Source organism: Pongo abelii, chromosome 8 (assembly GCF_028885655.2).
Source record: "Pongo abelii isolate AG06213 chromosome 8, NHGRI_mPonAbe1-v2.0_pri, whole genome shotgun sequence".
Lineage (NCBI taxonomy): Eukaryota > Metazoa > Chordata > Mammalia > Primates > Hominidae > Pongo > Pongo abelii.
Window position 1 is genome coordinate 127,635,316 of NC_071993.2, and position 20,569 is coordinate 127,655,884.

A 20,569-nucleotide genomic window follows, 5' to 3' on the forward strand; every position below is an offset into this window, starting at 1 on the left:
TTTGTTTTTTAAAGATTTTTCTTTTTTGGTGCCAGTTTTGTGTTTCTTGCAATCAGTAGGGTCCAAAGATTTTCCCCTTGGTTTAAGAGTCAACTGGGGATGAAGGGAAAACTACAACATTGCACCTAAGCTAGCGCAATGACTAGACCTTTCTTTGCAAAGGGAGAGTTTTGAACTCATCTGGGTTGCTGGAGAGAAGAATCAGTGTTTCCTTTTCAGTGTCACCAGGCAGGCAGTTAGCCCTGTTCATGGGATGGACCTGGTGTTACTGCCTATGTCTGCTCCTTTTATTGTAATGCTTTGCCTATCTACCCTCATTCATAACAGCCAGTGAGCATCACAAGTGTTAGAAACAGGATGAAAAGCCATTATCTTTCATCTTCTTCCTAGTTTAGACCGTCTTTCCTATTCACAGACAGATCAACACATAAATATTAACAATCAGCTGCTACAAATAAAGAAAACCTACTACAAGGCTTTGAAAGCAAGGGGCATATGCTCTTCCCACAGGTCACTATGCCTACTTCGTTCCCATCAGTAGTAAAGGTGTGTGTGTGTGGTCTGTGTGTCTCCAACTCTGGAGAGCAAATGAACAAGTTTGTCCAGGACAAGTAGACTCTAAATATCCTCTCATCCCACTGGCTCGGGAGTTTACTACTCATATTTCTGTTGTTGGTAATGTTAGCAGCATATGAGTACATTTGTCCTGTCTTATAATCCCCATGTTTAAAAATGTTTAATGCCCTAAGTCTTTGAATGCTGTTGTCTCAGTTTTAGTTCTTAATCAAGCAGAAAGCTAGGATTATGCTTAAAGGGAGGATGGGGGTAGGGTGGGGGACAGACACTCCCTTGGAATGCAGGTCATTTAACTTGTTCCATGCTAGAAAAAAATGTTATATAGCACCCTCCCCCTGCTAGAAAAAAATGTTATATAGCACCCTCCCCCTCCTCACAGTGTGTAAAATGCTTGTTTTCTTTGAGAAGAGAGTAGGATGTCCTATGACTAGAATCAGAAAACATGTCTTGGACAGCCTTCCTGGTTTTTTGTTGTTGTTTTTTCTCCTCCCAGTTGAACTTGAACCTGAGCCTTGATGATTTAGAGTCCTAGGATTTCAGAGTTAGGTGGGAGATGGCTCATGGGAGAGATTGCATCTTGATCCCCAACCCCTTAGCTGCCAGGAAGAGGTGGCAGAAAAATATGAAATCATACTAATTCAGTATGGGTTGGTAGAGTCTCATTCTTCCTCAAGTAGTTACTGGAAAAACAAGAGTGCAGAGAACCAAGGCTTCCCATAGCTCAGACATGCCCTTGGGCCAGAGGGAATGCTTCAAAAGTCCTTTGTCAAAGGATATCATGTTAGTTCAATAACAGTATAAATATCAGTAAGAAAGTGACAAGCATAAAGTTTAGCATGAAATTGGAGCCTCATAGTGTAACTTAGGAAAGTAAGGGCACACAGTGAAGTTTAAAAAAAATATTCAAAGACCCAGTAGCATGTGTCCAGGAAGACTGGCTGCTGCTGCGTGCCCATAGGATCTAGGTTCTTGCACATAGCCTATAAAGATGGCTTGGAATTCCTCCTCTTCTTCAAAGAGGCAGAGGCTTCAACATTTTGGAGGTGTCACAGTGGTGGTCCTGGCTCCCACCGTGTGGGAGAGAATACATTTTACCTACCCTCCAAAGAATGAGTTAGAGCCTGGGGTGCCAATGCTGGCCAAATTCCAGTTCCTGAGACAGAGAAATCAGGCGGAGGCTGAGGATCTCACCTCAAACCATTTGCCCGACAGTGGAGGGTTTCCACGGCCCATTCCCTTCTCCATGCCCTGGATGTGCCCAGAGGTGCTGTAGGCAGTATTGGTTGCTTGAGCTGATGACTCATATGTCTTAAAGTCTCCAAGTCATTTTTTATGGGGACACATAAAAATTCCTGCTCAACAGCTTCCCTATGTTCATTGATTTGTTTGTTTGTTTCCCTAAGAGATGCCAGTCTGGCAACACCCAAGGCTGCCTCTCCTCTGATTCAGATCTTGGAGACTTTCATCCAAAACCATACAAAGCCCCAGGGCAGTTGTTTTTTTGTGTTTTCCCGCATTTAGTGTAATTAGGTGGATAAACTTGCTAAGCCACCTGATTTGAATAAAGTTCATTACTCCTCCTGAAAGAGCTCAGATGGGGTCAATACCAATGGGAGCCAACTCTCCAGCCTCCTCTCCCACTGGAATACCTCAAGGAAGAATGTAAATGAATAGAAGGAACAGAGCAAAGTGGATGAGGATAGAATTTAAGAAGTTGTTGTGCTTGGCTAGGATGGTGGCCAAATAGGGCCACTTTGGAACATCATATAAACCACTTAATAACCTCCCACCACAGTATCTAGAGCAGGGCTGGGCCATGCAGTTTCTTCTCACATATTTTTACTTTAAGCAGAATACTTAATATATATTGGCACGGCTCTGATGTTAATCATCAGACCTAACTCTGAAATCCTAAGACTCTAAATCATCAAGGCTCAGGTTCAAGTTCCACTGGGAGGAGAAAAAACAACAACAAAAAACCAGGAAGGCTGTCCAAGACATGTTTTCTGACTCTAGCCATAGGACTTGCTACTCTCTTCTCAAAGAAAACAAGCATTTTACACACTGTGAGGAGGGGGAGGATGCTAATCATTATGCAGAAGTGTTTCAATGCACACACCACTCACATTTAGATTTACTTTCTTTTGCGGCATCTTTATACCTAGGATAAACCTGATTTAATATTCCATTAAAATTTTTTTTAAACCACTGTAACTTTGTTTAATTTGGTTGCTGAAAAAAGTTCTACTTTGGTATAATCTTGTGTTTGTAACCGAGATTGCTTTTAAGAAGTCACATTCTTATCAGAGATAATTTGGAAAAGCTGCAGGTTGTTCGCTGTTTGGTACTACAGTAATGATTATCTTGAACTTAGAATTTAGGGTCCTACTTGTTTCACTTAGCATGCATCCTAAATATTGTCTATATTGTTACATAATCATGTGGTTTTCATGGTTGCATCATAGTCCATTACATGGAAATGTCACAGCTTGCTTATCTATTCTTCTGTACTGATCATTTTCAGTTTTTCAATATTTATCAATAACTTTGAGCAGAAAATCTTCTAGATTTCCCTTATATTTTATATTATTTTCTTGAGATGGATTTTCCAAGGTCTCTTATAAAGACAATGAATGTATTTTAGGCCAAGGCTTCTCTAAGTGCAGTGTGTGCACAGATCGCTGGTGGATGTTGTGAAATGCAGATTCTAACTCAGTAAGTATGGGTTGGACCTGAGGATCTGCATTTGTCACAAATGCCTGCATGATGCCCAGACTGTGGCTCAGGGCTTTGGGCAGTCTCTTAAAGTTGCTGGTGTATTGGCATTGAGAGTATTTATAATACTCGTTTTGCCAAGTCACTGTGTAGGCTGGTTACCTAGAAGCTCTGCCCCCTCAGAAGTACTTTCTAATCAAGAAGAAAGTTTGGATTAGACTGATGTCCAGAGGGCTGGGGAGCTGTAACACCTGCCTTCAGTAAAAGCCTCTAAGCTTAGTTGTGGCAACCATTAGAATCATCTGGGGAGTACACACACACACACACACACACACACACACTCTCACACACACTCTCTCTCTCTCTCTTTCTCTCAGCTCCCTCCAGATCACTACAAACAGAATGGCTGGCAATGGAACCCGCCTATCGGTATTTTTTAAAGCTTCCCAGGTATTAGAGGTGACTCTGTATAGCCAGGGTTGAGGACTATTGTTCTAAGCCCTTCCCACCTTAAATCTCACTGAGCTCCCAACTATGTTTTATACCTGCTTGGATGTAAAGCTTAGGGCTTATATATGCTACACTCAGACCTCCACACTTTCGACAATGGATTTAGCACAGCCATGAGTTGTCTTTGCAATTCAGAAAAAACAATAACCCTTATTTCGGACAGAAAATAAGGTATTTGTCATCACTGACTTCTCCATCAAATTCACTCTTCTGTAGCATTTGCTGGTCCCATCTTACTGAATATCACCATTGTACACTCGGTCTCCCAAGCCAAAAACCTGGGGCTGATCCTAGCCCCTTTACTTTCCCATACCCTTCAGATCTAAGCAGTTCTCACAGTCCTTTGCTCTGTATGTACTTGTTTCTTATAGAATGTATCACATTATATTAAAATTATCTCTTAGCATGGTATGTCCTTCAACTAGACCATGAGCTGACTCCAGAGATAGTATCTGATGCATCTTTTTATTCCCCACATCTAGTGCAGTGCCTGTCTAGCACAGAGTAGAGACTCCTGAAATAACTGTTGAATGAATGAATGAAATAAATTAGGTTTTGATCACATGTAACCGTGGAAGATTATTCTTATGGTTGAAAGTTTCATAGCAGTGTGGTTCTAGCAGGAGCACAGATTGCCTAGATAGTGCCTGGTGCCAACATGGCCTTGGCCTTGGGGGTGTGCAAGATGGCAGACGGAATGCCCAGCACGCCCTAAGTCCCTGCCACTCACCACCTGCTAGAGTAACACCTGCTGTTTCTGTTTGGCAGTTGCCTTTTCGGGCCTTGGCTTCACGACGTTCTACTTGGCGGGCAAGCTGCACTGCTTCACCGAGAGTGGGCGGGGAAAGAGCTGGCGGCTCTGTGCTGCCATCCTGCCCTTGTACTGCGCCATGATGATTGCCCTGTCCCGCATGTGCGACTACAAGCATCACTGGCAAGGTGAGTCCCTGCCCAGGGCCTGACTAGTCCTCATTGTGGTTGCCCCTCTCCTCCAGGGATGGGTGTAGAAATGCACCAATTGTGGGGAGCTAAGTGCCCATTGTCCAAAACCAGAGGAGGCTGAAATGACAGAGTGGATACAATTTTGAAGCAAATATGCTGGTTCAAGTGAGATCTGGCCTTCCTGTGGACAGAATTGGAGCTCTTCTTCCTCCTTCATGCTCCAGGAGACTGCTTGAGTCCTGCCAGAATATCAGGCCCTTTGGTTTAGAGTCACCCTTGGCCTGAGACCCAAATGTGATTTTCCTGCTGGATCATTTGCCTCAGTCCTCAGAGTTGGTGCCAAGTGGTTTTTGGCTTCCTTTGCTTATCAAATCCAGCCTACAAGGACGTATTTGTCACCATGGATGCTCTTCCGAAAGGTATATCCAGCCAGGGATTCATTCCAGTAATGCTCCAAGCAGCAGCTGCAAGCCTGGGGTGAGGTTTGCCTATATATATACATATATCAGTCCTGGGATATTTGTTGAAAACCAAAATAACACAAAACAAGGGAGGGTCTTGTTCCTGAAATATAACTAAACCATGCCATGTCCTTCTGCAGACAAACTGCAGCTCACAGTCTGTCTGAAAGACAACCACCACCTGCCAGAGCACACAGAGAGCTGAGACGGAGGTGATGTCCACAGGAGACGTGGCCTCTGGGAAGCGTGGGGTCTAGGGCAGGGTTTCCCAAGGGCAATCCTTGGATCACCTTGATCAGGCTGCCCTAAGCTAGAAATTGGACTCTCTAGGGGTGCATCTGGAGCAGTGGCCTAGAATCTTCCTGGATCATAAGCAAGCGTGTCATTGCTGATGAAGTCTAAGAAACACTGGTAAAGAGCTCCACCATATGTGTCCATTTTAACCAAACAAAGCAAAGAAAGTGTGCCTGAATCCAGCTTCTTTGGGTGAATGGGCTTCCATGATAGGTCTGTGACCCAAACCTCCTCTCCCTTTCTTGTTTTCCCACTGTTGCTGCGCATTGTTCACCTCCTTCCTCTCTCTGTCTTTGCAGCCAGCTGCCTTGCAGGACTGCCCTCTTCCTACCTTTTCTGGGGGTTTGTTGCAGTGGTAATGAGGCAATGGATGGGGACAGGGTTGAGGGGAACTCCTAGCTGAGAGCCCCTCCTTCCTTATCTTCTCTGGAGACCTTGTGCTCCTTCCAGCACTACACAGCTTCTCCTGTTCCTTCCTGGTCTCATCGCTACCCTGTATCCTCCTGGAGCTCATGCTCCGGGTGTCCTGTGACCCCAGCAGGAGCTTTGGGCTGGAGGATGAAGGGTATAGGGACAGAGATGCTGACATGGTTTGGACAGGTGGATGCAGCAAGCATCAAGTCTGAGGCCCTCCTGATGGGGGAGGTCAGAAGAGGGTCACAGGTCTGAACCGGCCCTTGTTCTGTTTTTATCAACGACTTGGATGAAATTCTGGATGAGAAGAAGCCACATCATGAGACGGAAGGATGGACAGAGTCACTGGGCCAACAGAAACAAAGGCACAGCCCCCCATTAGAACTGGGAATATGTTCCCACAGAATTGTTTCCCACCTATGTGGGTTGGGGCATTTCCCCATGAAGAATATTACGGGCCAAATGGCCTTTTATGGACTGCTTCTCATTCATCCCTTGTGAGCCAGTTTCTTCTTTGAGCACGGGAACAATCCCTAATATTTCACAGAGTTTTTCATAGATTGAATGAAATAATGGGACCAAATGTTCTTTGTAAATGGAAATTTACTACACACATGCAAAGTGGTATCATTGTTGCTTAGTACATTTTTTCTAAGGAAGGATGCGTTTTGTTTCCCAAACAACTGACTTGGAGGCAGACTTCTTTTTGGAACATGATTTATTTGTAAGCTATGAATGCCAGGTTTTCACTTTTATTCAACCACTTTGGATTTGGGAAATGATTGGGGGTTTCAGAATTGATCAATTTTTCCTTTATCTTGGAGTCAGTAAGAGCCTTTGCATAGTACTGACAACCTAGGATGTGAGGCTGGCCTGTCTTCAGCACTCTCTGGCCCTACCGTGTTTTGTTCCTCATTTCCTAGCTGTGGTAGTGTAACATGGCCAGAGTAAAGGAATGTGGAATCACAGCTCTTGTCTTTAGGGAATGGTGAATTTATGCTGCAGCTGGTGTACCCAAGGCCTGTTGGCAACTGGGACTTTGAAACCATACTATCCAACAGGCACAGAAAGGAACTATGAGCGGTCAAGGGAGAATATTCATCCTGTGTGGGCTGTTGGGAAAGCAAAGCAAGAGAATTTATGTTCAGTGATGGTTAGAACCATATTTGGGAATCAATCAAAAACTGCGTCATGGTAGACTTCTGCAGCCCAAACTGAATGTGCATCTCTTGGTAAGGGTTATAGATATAGCCCAAGGACCAGTTCAGCTCTGCCATTATCTGTTCAACTTATACCCTTGGAGTCAGCCAGGAGAGGGACACAACTCCCCTTGGATGCTCTAAAAGGCTCTGAGTCAGGCTCATTTTACCTGAGTTCCCCTTCATGAGGCTATCTGCCACTGTCCACACCAGTTGTTTTCAGTCTCTCAGGGGACATTTAGCAATGTCGGTAGACATCTTCTTGGTTGTCACAACTTTGAGGGGTAGGTGCTACTGCCATCCAATGGGTGGAGGGTTAGAGACTAGGGATGCTGCTAAATGTCCTACAATCACAAGACCCCTCGCCCACTAACAAGGAGTTATCCAGCCCCAAATGTCAATACTGCCCAGGTTGAGAGCCCCTGTTCTACATCATACCCCAGCTCCATATTTCTTTTCCCTGTTACATGTTAAGAAGCAGCAATGTTCTGGGAGTGGGAAGTTTTGTTCATTCAACACTCAATTATTAAGGGAGAAATCAAGGAGACCTCAAAGGTTTCCCGCTGGGAGGAGAGATGCAGAGTGAGGTCTTCAACTGCAGTGTAGGTGGATGTTTGAGGCAGGATGCCTAATTAAGATAAATAACTTGTTTTCCTTTGGTGAACTGAGCTGCCCAGTGACTGTGGGCGGGGGCCATCCATCATGGTGAGAATTCACATGGAGCCCCATTAGCATCAGCAAAACTCAAGTCCCCCTCATTATAGACTTTAGTTAACAGTATTCATGTTGTGAGATTTTATGACTCCATTTCAATTTTGATTTAAGCAACTGTGCCTAATGTGGAAATACATCCAATTACTCGATTACACATTCATATCCAATAAATAGTCTATAATCTCCAATGACTCTCTCTCTCCATTATCATGGTTATTTTCTGCTATTGACACTCCCTGGTCTTTTCTGCCTCCCCAGCCCACTCCAAATATACAAATCTATTGTTTTATTAAGTGAGGAAAATACAGAGGCACAGGCCATGGCATAGGGAAGGAGACACGAGACATTTAGCAGAACTTCCCCAGACACAAAACCAGCTGGATCAATACTAAATCTCTGTGTGGCTGATGTGCCCTGTGTCCTTGTGACATTCTGGCTTGCAGGTCAACTGGAAGCTGGAGAGTTTCACAGATGATGCTAACTACAAAGCCCAGTGCCCTCTCAAACAGGCTCGTCGTTGTGATTAACAATGTGTTTAACAGCGTTCAAACTTGTGGAATCCCCATACTAGAGAAAATAAATGCAGACAAAGAGCAGAGCGTGTCATTAAACCGGCTCCTGCCTCTATTCACACTCTTATGTGATTACGATTTCTTGTCAATGGAGGGTTACAACTACTAGTGGCAGGAATGTGGTGTTTGCTGCATCACTGGGCTTAATAATGAGCTCCCCTGTCCCCTCAAGTCCCTGTACCTGAAACCAGGCTCTCCCCATGTGACTTTAGATTTGGAGGTAACATTTTAAACACTTGTTTCTCCAATCATAGGTCATTTTAAGCAGCCCTGGATGCCTGTGTGGTGTTTCATTATAAGAAAGAACATCCCCCTCTGGATGTAATCTAGGGAAATAGGTCTCAAAGAATGAAACAGTCATTTGTTCCCACCCAGACTAAGGTTGGAAAGCGTCTCGGTCAGTCACAGACGCAGTTGTCTAACTGGGCTGAAGTTTTCAAGATGGCCATTATTGCCTTCGCCTGCTTTCCCAGACTGGGCTGTGAAGGGTCTGTGATTTGAAATGAACTAAATGTAGTTACCAAGCTTCAGGAGATTACTGACCCTGCAAATGTAGGTGTTTTGGTGGTTGGATATTGTGCTGGACTATTTCATGTGCCACAAAATACTTCTGGCCTCAAGAAGCCCAGGCAGAAGCTATCCCTTTGGAGAAACCCTTGCTTCAAAGCCTGATGGCATTCTACAACTCACAGGACTCTCTTGAGTTCTCCTTCCTTTTGTTACTGATAAACCCAGTAGCCCCAAAGGATGAGATCCTTCCCTGTTCAGTGTGACAGAGCCATTACATGAAATCAAAAGTGAGCATCAGGCAGAGTAAGCTTTATTCCATGGCCAAAGAATGGAGAAGTGAGGGCCAGGTGCGGTGGCTCACGCCTGTAATCCCAGCACTTTGGGAGGCTGAGGCGGGCAGATAACGAGGTCAGGAGATCGAGACCATCCTGGCTAACATGGTGAAACCCCGTCTCTACTAAAAAAAAAAAAATACAAAAAAATTAGCCAGACTTGGTAATGGGCACCTGTAGTCCCAGCTACTCGGGAGGCTGAGGCAGGAGAATGGCGTGAACCTGGGAGGCAGAGCTTGCAGCGAGCCGAGATCATGCCACTGCACTCCAGCCTGGGTGACAGAGTGAGACTCTCTCTCAAAAAAAAAAAAAGAAAGAAAGAATGGAGAAGTGGGAACACAGCTCTCAGATGAACTTCTCAGCTAGTGAGTGGTGAAGGGATTAAAATATAGGGTTTCTCTAATGAAGAGGTCAGGTAGTAAAATCTAGGGGAGGAATAATCGGCTCTTTTTCTGGAAATGGATGGTGAACTCCTGGGAACCAGAGTGCTGCCTTCCTTTTAGGCTTCTTCCAATTATTGTCATGGCAATTGTCAACTGTCATGGTGCTAGTGAGAGTGTCATTTAGCATGGAAATTAGATTATAATGAAGCCTGAGGTCTTCTTGAAGTTGTTCTGTCAGCTATCTTGGTTTTAACCAGTTTCAGGTAGTCCAGTTACAAAGGGAACTTTTTACCACAGAGGTCTCATTTCTTAAAGATAAACAGAGTTAGGGAGGGGTGGAAATCCAGCTATGTCACGCAAGCCTTACGCTGAGTAACACCTTCCCCTTCCCTCCCCTCTGTCTCTGTCTCCATCTCTCTGTCTGCCTCTGTCTCTTATACACACACACACACACACACACACAAACGGCTGAGGGACACACACTGTTAACCAGGCCTCCCTTGTGCTGTCAGAAGCAATCTGTAGATTTTTCTAAATGAAGTGACTTGAAAAGGATCCCTTGGAACAATATGATTGTTCCTGCCAAAAACCTGCCAGCCCTGGGTAGAACAAAAACACTGAGATTCTCCCTCTAATATCCTCAGCCCAAGTGAATTGATCTCACCTCATTTTCCCTCCACAGTCGGCTGCTCTATGTGGCAGGGCCCACAGTCACATTTACCATCGGCTGCCAACCCCCGCCTCTGTCTGGGAACCTCTGAGCCTTGACTGCCCTTCTAAGTCCACCCGCCTCTGTGTTGGTGCCTAGGAGAGCGTAAGAAGCCTCAGCCCCTGGCTCACTCCTCCCTCCGGTCAAAGTCCACTGCATAGCCTGCTTGCTATGCCTCAAGAGAGGCATTCTCAGTCAGGACTTCTGCCCTCTTCCTGCCTCCAGGATAGCCCTGGTGTTTCCCCATGACGTAATTCCCAGGGAAGATGGACGATGATTGCTCCCAAGTCTCACTGGCATCCTTCCTTTGTTTTACTCAAGGGAACCTGTCTCTTCTCAGCTTTCTTTGGTGTTCTGTGGTTCCTCCTGCTCAGCATATTTATAGACTCCAACTTTTCCTTCCCACTCTGGTCTAGTGATCATCACTTGTTGCCTGAATCGTTGCAGAAGCCTCTCAGCCTGGCTCCCTCCTTCCTTCTTTGGCCCTTAACTGCATTTGGAATGTGCCTTTAGAGCCTGCGTTAGCACATGTCACTCTTGCAAAAATCCTCCAGTGATTCTCATTTCACTCAGCATCACAGCCTGTGTCCTGCCATGGTCCATAAGATCTGCTCCCTCCGTACCTCTTTGATGCTATGTTCAAGCTACTTGTCCTCCTCGTTCACATGATTGCATCGCTTGAGCTTCTTGCTGCTCCTTGAACAGGCCCATCCCATCCCACCTCAGAGCCTTTCCACAGGCTCCCCCTTGTGCCTGGAATGCTCTTCTTCAGATGTGGACATGGCTTGTTCTCCTCTCCCTCCTAAACTGGGCTCAAGTGTCACCTTCTCAGTCTTGTGATGCCCACTCCACTTGAATTGCAGCCCATTCCCCATGTGCCGTGTCCCTCTCCCCTTGCGCATTTACCACCTTCTGACAAATGAAGTCATTTATTATGTATTGATTATTATCTGTCTCTAACCACTAGAAGAGGGGTTGGCAAACTTTGTAAAGGGTCAGATATCAATATCTTAGGCTGTATGTGGCCATGAGATCTTTGTTGCAACTATTCAGTTTGGCTGTAGTGCACAGAAGTGGCTATAGACAATATGTAAAGGAACGTGTTCACTTAGTTTGCTGGCCTCTGCACTAGAATATAATATCCATGTGAGCAGGGATTTAGGTCTCTGTTGTTGGCATGGCACATAGTAGGTACTTGTATCAGGGTCCTAAGGCTGCCATAGCAAAGTACCAAAAACTGGGTGGCTTAGAACAACAGAAAGATATTGTCTCACCGTTCTGGAGGCTGGAAGTCTGAAATCAAAGTGTTGGCAAAGCCACCCTCTCTCTGAAATCAGTAAGGGGAGGATCCTTCTCTGCCTCTTCCAGCTTCTAGTAGCCCCAGATGTGCCTTTGCTGATGGCAGTATAATTCCAATCTCTGCCTCTCTCTTCTCATGGTGTTTTCTCTGTGTGTCCTCACATCAGCTTCCCTCTTCGGGTGTCTGTCTCTGTGTCCAAATTTCCCCTCTTTATAAGGACACCAGTCATATTGCATTAGGGCCCATGCTGATTATCTTATATTTTAACTTGATTACTCCTGTAAAACCCTATTTCCAAATAAGGTCACATTCTGAGGTCCTAGGGACTAGGACTTCAGCATATCTTTCAAAAGGACACAATTAAATTTATAACAGTCTTCAATACATATGTGCTGAATAAATAAATGATTTTGCCTAAATCATGTTCCTTTCTTACTAGTATCATTTTTTCTTTGGGCTGGTTTTACTATTAACTTATTCTCTACAAGTTCTTTCCTTTTAAAAATAAACAAAAGGTTACACTGTAAATATTCCCTCCCTTCCTCCCTTCCTCCCTTCCTTCCTTCCTTCTCTCCTTTCTTCTTATCATTGTGTCTGTGTACCAGGCGTGTTCTCCACTGGGCTCAGAACTGAGTAAGATGGACACAGCTGCTGTCCTCTCAGCTTATACTGTACCAGGTCTATTGTGCATCCTTCCTGCTAGATAAGCTCTTTTATAGAAACTCAAAGTCACAGAAACATGAAGCTTCATGAGTAGTAGAATCACTGGAAAGAATAAAAAGAACAACAACAAAAAAATCACATGTAGCTGTTGAGTTTGCCAGAGTTGACTTTTGCCCTAGTACCTTGGGTCATGGAGCCCAAGGCATACAAGGTCCCAAGTCAAGCCAGCTTAGTGATATTGGAGGCTGCCATGGTGACAGAAGGGATGATCTTCTGGAGGACCTGACAGCACATCTTCAGAAGCCTTTCTGCTTGTTTGTGCCACAACAGATGAGGGCAGCCTGGCACCTCAGTATGGCAGAACTCATAAGGTCCTTCCTGTCCTTTGACCTCGTGACAAGGGGGCAGGGTTTTGCCAATGTTATAGGTAAAGATTCAAATCCAGGCTGCCTGATTGAAAGTCACTCTTTCCACTACGATTGGAGCTTATCTGGCTCATCTGGTGTCAATTCTCTCCTCTCTTTTTAAAGAACAGCTTTCTTTATAATTCTCAACTATTAAATTCTCCCTTTTAAAGTATAGAAACATTTTTATATATCCAGAGTTGTGCAACCATTACCACTATCTAATTCTAGAACATTTTTATCACCCCAAAGAAACCCTTATCGCTCAGCAATCACTTCTCAGTCCTCTGTGCCTCAGGCCCTGGCAACCACTGATCTACTTTTTATCTCTATGGGTTTGCCTATTCTGCACATTGCATATAAATAGAACCATAAAATGTGTGGCCCTTTGTGGCTGGTGATGTTGATTTTTTTTTTTCTTTCCAACTTTTTTTTTTAATTATTATTATTATACTTTAAGTTTTAGGGTACATGTGCACAATGTGCAGGTTAGTTACATATGTATACATGTGCCATGCTGGTGTGCTGCACCCATTAACTCGTCATTTAGCATTAGGTATATCTCCTAATGCTATCCCTCCCCCCTCCCCCCACCCTACAACAGTCCCCAGAGTGTGATTTTCCCATTCCTATGTCCATGTGTTCTCATTGTTCAATTCCCATCTGTGAGTGAGAACATGCGGTGTTTGGTTTTTTGTCCTTGCGATAGTTTACTGAGAATGATGATTTCCAATTTCATCCATGTCCCTACAAAGGACATGAACTCATCATTTTTTATGGCTGCATAGTATTCCATGGTGTATATATGCCACATTTTCTGATTCTTTAGTGCCTCTTGTAGATGTTGTTCAGCTCATGTCAGTTCCCCATTTACTGAATAAAAGTCAGCTGAGCTTTGGGAAATAAATAGGAATGAAACATCCCAGAGTCCTAGGTAATGACATGTAGTCGGGGAGATAGATTCAGAAACAGGAAATCCCACTGGTGGTAGGTGTGAGGCCACAGAGTGCATAGATGGCAGGCCAGAGAGAGAGCAGGGCCCCTAGTCCATGTTGAGGGCTCCACAGAGCCACAAAGGGACATGGAAAACATTCTGCTCCAGCCTACACCAGATGACTGGTCAACTCGTGTCCTGTAGTCTTACAAAGACACTACCCCTCTCTTAAAAGATGGGTCTATCTTCAGTTTCTCAGATTTACCAAGCCTCCTTTGTCATCAGCACCTTCACACATACTCTTCTCTCTGCCTGGAAAACCACCAGCGCCCTCCTTTCCTCTACTCCTCAACTTCTCCCGGTTAACTCTTGCTCATCCTTCAGGTCTTAGCCTGAGGGTCATGTCCACAGCAAAACCTCTGCTCCAGAATAGCCCAGGTCTCTGTGCTGGGCGAGCTCACAGACCCTCACACATTTCCTTCATGGTGCTTATCATAGCTGCAAATTGCTGATACGGCTGTCATTGTTTAGTGTCTGTCTTGCACCTTTGCTGGAAACTCTGGGACAGCAGAGACTTGTCCCATTCATTCAGCCTGTGTCCTAGGCTTGGCCATCATGCCTGACCCCTGATACAAATGCAGTGCATGTGTATGAATGAATGGCATCAGTGCTACATAAGGAGACAGAAGTATTTTGTATTCCAAAGACACTGAGATCCATTTATTTCCCTTTTGAGACTTCTAGTTGATTTGGGGCGAAGTTAATCCCAAGTGTTTTTCCCCCAATAAGGGCTTTCTTGTCCCCTGCTTGCCTGTCTATCAAGAGGATACGAATGCGATTTTATCAAAATAGCAATAGCCCACTTGAGGCAATTGATGACAAGCTCCTTCATAAAGTAAGTTATTGTTTGGATCTTGTTCGCCACCTTTGTAATAAACACAGCCCCAAAATGACTTTGCTGAGAAGCAGCTTGGATAGACCTTTCATTGCCCTTGTTACTTCTCATAACTCCCATAGCACCTGTGATATAACTTTTCACTCATTCCATTAAATGGGAAACAGAATTGGCAGGAATTGTCATTTCCATGCATGCTGCTATGTCAGTAAATCTGGGAAACATTCTTGGAATGGTTTGATGTCTTTTGGTCAATGATCCACCTAATGAAATGCTGCTTCAGAAAATAGAATGTTGAATGGTGTTATTTGTAGGTTTTGCTCTTTGGTCTGTTTAGTCAATGGCTCAACTGCAGATGTTGTGGATCGTTTTAGATGCTAATAGAAATACCTCCTGGGACTGTTTCCTGGGGTTAGAGGAAAAACAAAACAATTGTGCAACTCTAAGACCTTGAACTAGAAAAAGGCCTGACACATTTTATAGGCTGGTGGCCATAAGCTAGTGAAGAGATTCTTCATTTAAGCAACTTCATTTAATCATGTTAATACACCCTTTGGCCCTGCTCCAGAATTCATGGTACATATTGCTTTACAATTTCTTGGGTGACAAATGTGTTTTTAAGTTCCTTAGAAGTTTATTTACAATGCTATGAACATGTAGCCATGCCAGAGAGGTGAGATCTGTAAGCCGCTGAGTTGCTGTGTGAGGAGAAGGATGGGGCAGAATGAGAAAGCCTCCGGCAGCTCTGGAGTGGAATGTGAGAGGAATGGCAAAAGGATAACAAAGATGGATACTATTTTTATGTCCTATTTTGGCATGCTCCATAAAATAATCATTAGAAGTAATATATTATTAAATTATCATCACAACTTAATGAAGTGAATACTGAGATCCACATTTGAGAGATAAGGAAACTCAGAGAGGCAAAGCAACTCACCCTGGTAGGGGCTGCAATGTCTTAGCCTTAGGATTTCTCATCGTGGAAGATTCTTGGATCGGGGGTGAGGATAAGTGGTGGTTACCTTACCGCAGCCCCAGGAGCCTCCAAATGGCCAACAGTTCTTCTCTTGGGAATGGATCTGCTGCCTCATTTTCCTCTTCATTCTTGGGAATACCTCTTGCTTTCCGTGCTGTCCTCCAATCCGCCCCCTACCCTAATGGCTGCTCACCAAGTCTGAGCAGACATGAGTATGTATTCCTTGCCTTTCTCCCAGACAGCTACTGCCCAGTCACACTGTGTTCATCAGTTGTTGAAGTTTGAACTCATATGGGGAGAAAGCAGTGACAATTATTTGGTCTCTCCCTTTGACTAGTTAGAATGACTTTTGTTTCTAACTGATATTTTATCTGAACCAAAGAGAGGATATGACCTACTTTTTTCTCTTTTCTTTTCTTTTCTTTTTTTTTTTTTAAAGAGATGGAGACTGGCTCTGTTGCCTGGGCTGGAGCGCAGTGGTACGATCTTGGCTCACTGCAACCTCCACCTCCCGGGTTCAAGCAATTCTCCTGCTTCAGACTCCAGAGTAGCTGAGATTAAGGCACATGCCAACACGCCTGGCTATTTTTTTTTTTTTTTTTTTTTGTGGTTTTAGTAGAGACAGGGTTTCACCGTGTTGTCCAGGCTGGTCTCAAACTCCTGAGCTCAGGCAATTCGCCCTCCTTGGTCTCACAAAGTGCTAGGGGATATGACCTATTTTCTAAATGCACCTTGGTAGAGTCTCCAAATAATCTCAATGTGTGGCCTCAGTAGGCTGACTCAGGATCAAATTCCCGGAACAATTATATAACAAGGCCTCTTAGCCACCTTGTATTTGTGGTTCCATGCTAATATGTTACTGATGAGGTCATCAGGAGGACCAGAATGGGAAAGGGGCATACCCAAAAACACACAGGACGGCAACCCAATCTAACCCTGAGTTACTATGTATCCATTTCCCTCAACAAACATAATTATGCTATGAGCGAGGTATCGGCCAAGGTGTTGAAGGAATCAACAGCCAACCCTAATAGAGTTTTGAGTCCAGCATTAAACATTAAACAATCGCACAATTTGTCATTGTTCGCCACTCTAATTGCACAGGGAGTGGGGAGGGGCTATTAACATGTGTAACTGGGAGACTTGGTCTAGTCTGGAGGTCAGATGAAGCTATGTCGCACAGTGATATTGAGCTCTGAAATATGAATAGAAATGATATTGAGCTCTGAAATATGAATAGAAATGACATTGATCCCTGAAATATGAATAGAAATTGATTAGGGGAAAGCATGAGGAGAAGGGATTCCTGGGAATCCAGGATCGGAACAGCACATGTGGAGCCCCAAGAGGAGAAGCAGCACATGTATTTGAGGAACTAAAGGGAAGACCATGGCTTCGGTAGGATGAGTGAAGGGGAAATGGCTGGGATGGTTGGCAGGGCCAGGGATGCAGCCTTGAATGACACAGGGGCTTGGCTGTTCTATTACAGCAGTGGGAAGGAGTCAGCCAAGCAGGAGAATGGCTGCACCTATTTGCTCTTGAGAGAACATCACCAGCTGCTGTGTCCCAAGTCCAGTTCCAGAGCAGCGTACTGGGCCCCTGGTCTACATGCACTGAAAGCTTATGCTGCCATCACAGACATGTCTAAAATAAAAGAGCTTTTCTTTTATTTATACTTCTTTTCCTGCTTTGCTATTGTGGATTAATAAAATTACATGCATGAAATTACTAAATTTGTTTTAAAGAAGATAAAGCTATTCATTATAGAACTTTTCATGTTTTACTATTAGCTTCATAGAAACTGAAAGTAGAAGCAATTCTATGAAAGATACTGAAATATGAAAATATTGTCCCTGTCCTCAGAAATTATCCCATTAGATCTAGATAGAACCAGGATACCTATAACAGGATCACAAAAAGACTGATAGATGCAATGCATGTTTCTAAGCACTGAGCAGCTTGTTTTCTTGAAAGATACATTTCTTTGACAACCACTCAAAATGTCACCTACAGGAGATGCAGGGACATTAGTTTGTGACTTAAACCGAAGTCTTTATATAGTGTGTTGCTTACTGGGAAGCGCTGGGAAACTTGCCACCCTGAGCACTGATCCTTCAGGAAAACCATTGCCCCCTACCTGAATGCAGATGGACACACCCTTCCGCCCGTGGGCCTGCTGCATCCTGAAGGCTGGGACCTCAGACAGTCATGTGGTTATCAAGCCTGGAATGAACCCGCCAGGGTGTGGACACAGCACCACGGACCAGTGCGACTGCAGGATCAGGACTCCAGGGTTCAAGCCCAATTCTTTTGGGGAAAATGGGGCTGATCCTGCCGGCCTATGGGAAGTCTGTACGGTTCAACAAGAGTTCCAAATTTTTTTGTTAGGGGAGATTTTCCACTGGACTAGAATCTTTTCAGCAAAAATAACCCATAGACAGTTAAAGTGAACACACACACAGATACTAAGCGAGAGTTGTTTATGCGAGCTGCTTTTATGAGGTCTCTATTGAGAACTACCTGAATGTTCTCTTTGGCAAGGGGCTGCCCTGGGGCGGAGGGCTGGTATTCCCTGCAGATGCACCCCCCTGCCTGACCTGCTCCCCTCTTGCCTCCCAGCTGGTAAGATCTGTAGCTGTTAGAGAATTGAGTCCTTCCCGCCAGAGGTCTGCTGAGTTTGCCAACACAGGCATATCTTAAAATGTTTTATTCAATTTGTCTGTGACTCAGAAGGTTCATTTCATCCCTGGGAAACCACTTACCATGAGGCAGAGACCCTGGCACCCGCTGCTTTTCTGCAGCACACCAGCAATACTGCAGGACTCTGGTGGGAACTTACTAAAGAAAAAAAAAATTACAGCTCCCAAGATATTTAGATCCTACAGAGATGACTTGAATTCTTCTTCCAGAATTTAGAATTGATTTCAAAAATCAGAAATACAAATCTGAGTTTATGCAATGCTCAGGTGTGAGTTAAAGAAATACAGGGAAGGGCTGGGTGTGGAGGCTCACGCCTGTAATCCCAACACTTTGGGAGGCCAAGGTGTGCAGATCACTTGAGGTCAGGAATTCGAGACCAGCCTGGCCAACATGGTGAAACCCTGCCTCTACTAAAAATACAAAAATTAGCTGAGAGTGGTGGCGTGTGCCTGTAATCCTAGCTACTTGGGAGGCTGAGGCAGGAGAATCACTTGAACCAGGGAGGCGGAGGCTGCAGTGAGGCGAGATTGCGCCACTGCACTCCAGCCTGGGCAACAGAGCAAGATTCCGTCAAAAACAACAACAACAACACAAAACAAAACAAAAAACAGGGAAGAAAGAATCAAGTACTAATTTTTTAATATTTCAGTACCAGAAATGCTGGCAGTTTGCAGAGGCCACCACTGTGGTTTCTTTCCTTTAGTCTTTCAGGGGGTCCTGTAAGCAAACCAGGTCCTAGAACAGGAAGGAAAAGTGCTTTCTGGAAAATATAACTGGCCACATTTGAACAAATGGTAACCCATTTTTCCTGCTCTACTGTTTCCTGCCTAGATTCCTTTGTGGGTGGAGTCATCGGCCTCATTTTTGCATACATTTGCTACAGACAGCACTATCCTCCTCTGGCCAACACAGCTTGCCATAAACCCTACGTTAGTCTGCGAGTCCCAGCCTCACTGAAGAAAGAGGAGAGGCCCACAGCCGACAGCGCACCCAGCTTGCCTCTGGAGGGGATCACCGAAGGCCCCGTATGACCAGTGTCCAGGGAGGATGGACACTAAGCCCTGGGCACATCTGCCACCCTGACATCATAACACAATAGAAATGGTTTTCTGTAGTGTATTTTTCATCAGTTGTTTCTCAAAGTCATCATACTTCTGCTTCTGTTTCACTGATGGTGTTCCTGCTACTTTAAATGTCTACTTCCAACATCCTTGAATTTGCAAGCAAAGGACACCAGGAACAATCTCTGAGAGACGTGTGGAAGAGGCGTGAAGGTGGGGTTTGGGGAGCTTGGCCGATTCGTCTATCCGAAATGTTTGCTGTAACAGCCACCTTCCTGTTTTCATGGTTGTAAAACATAATAAAACCTCCCACGGGGAAGACTTGGTGTTGGCCGCCCAGTGCAAAAAGTCATTTGCAGATGCCGCAGGTTTCTCAGAGACCCAAAGCCATCTCTGTCTGTAGGTCATTCCAAGTGCTGAGCTTGGAAGCAAAGGCTCAGAACCTTTCTGAGCCATCAGCTTCTCATAGCCCACGTCTCTAAAATAGATTTGAAATTTGGAGTGACAGCTTGAGCATTTCCAGGGCTTTTGAATCATTGAATCTGGAAGCAAATAAAATTAATAACTTCATGCACAGACTTCCACCAAACACGATGAGCATGAAGATGCATGAGTGCATGTGTGGGGGATGAGGTCACAGCAGTTGCCTGAGGGTTCATGGGCACAATATCCTTCCCATCTTCCAGTCTAAGTTTATGGAGCCACTTCTCTAGCTCTGCCTCATACAGTGAATTTTTGGGGCACGGGGGCTTTACTTGGCTCTTCTGCAAGAAGTGGTGTGACTGATCTCACAGATCAGAAACCGCATGCCTGGGGCTCATCTCAAGGGAGTGGCTGAGTGGCCATTGGAGATAAGAAGCAATTCAGGCTGAGAGTTTTTCCCCTTTAGAATCTGAGTTTTGCAGAGCTCTGCTCTAAGGATTCTCCAAGTGGTGGTGTGTTCCTGTTCCTATCTAGCAGGCAATATTTCAGCATGATAGGAGTCTGGTAGAAGGTACAAGAACAGAATCAGGAATGTGCTGTGTTTCTCGCTCAGCTCTTTGCATTGTTGAATACAGCCAGTCAATATGAACCTCTTTCAGTCTGAGTATAGAGCACACTGCTCCTTGGCCAGCCTGTTTTTTCAAGGCAAGGAGCATCCGCTTCATCCAGTTCCGACTGGATGTACCATGTGGTTCTTCAGATTCCTGGGCCTGGGTGCTACGAGGTGATGCATCTTTGCTATCCAGAGTGTCACTTGTTTTTTTTTTTTTGAGATGGAGTCTCGCTGTGTCGCCCAGACTGGGGTGCAGTGGCGTGATCTTG

At 44.7% G+C, this 20,569-nt stretch overlaps 1 protein-coding gene across 6 annotated transcripts in view; it reads left to right on the top strand.

Moving 5' to 3' along the window:
* PLPP4 (phospholipid phosphatase 4) overlaps window positions 1-19,577 on the top strand; it is a 144,698-nt gene extending 125,121 nt beyond the window's left edge. For 4 of the 6 annotated variants that reach the window (XM_054522961.2, XM_002821210.5, XM_054522962.2 and 1 more), the window contains 2 exons: window positions 4,570-4,740; window positions 19,035-19,577. In XM_054522961.2, the coding sequence (XP_054378936.1) occupies window positions 4,570-4,740; window positions 19,035-19,234 (371 nt within the window). In that variant the 3' untranslated portion in view covers window positions 19,235-19,577. Of the gene's footprint in view, window positions 1-4,569; window positions 4,741-10,304; window positions 12,051-19,034 lie in introns of those variants that run through there. The other 2 variants (XM_063727783.1, XM_054522964.2) reach the window with 2 other exon arrangements.
* The last annotated feature ends 992 nt before the right edge of the window (window positions 19,578-20,569 follow it).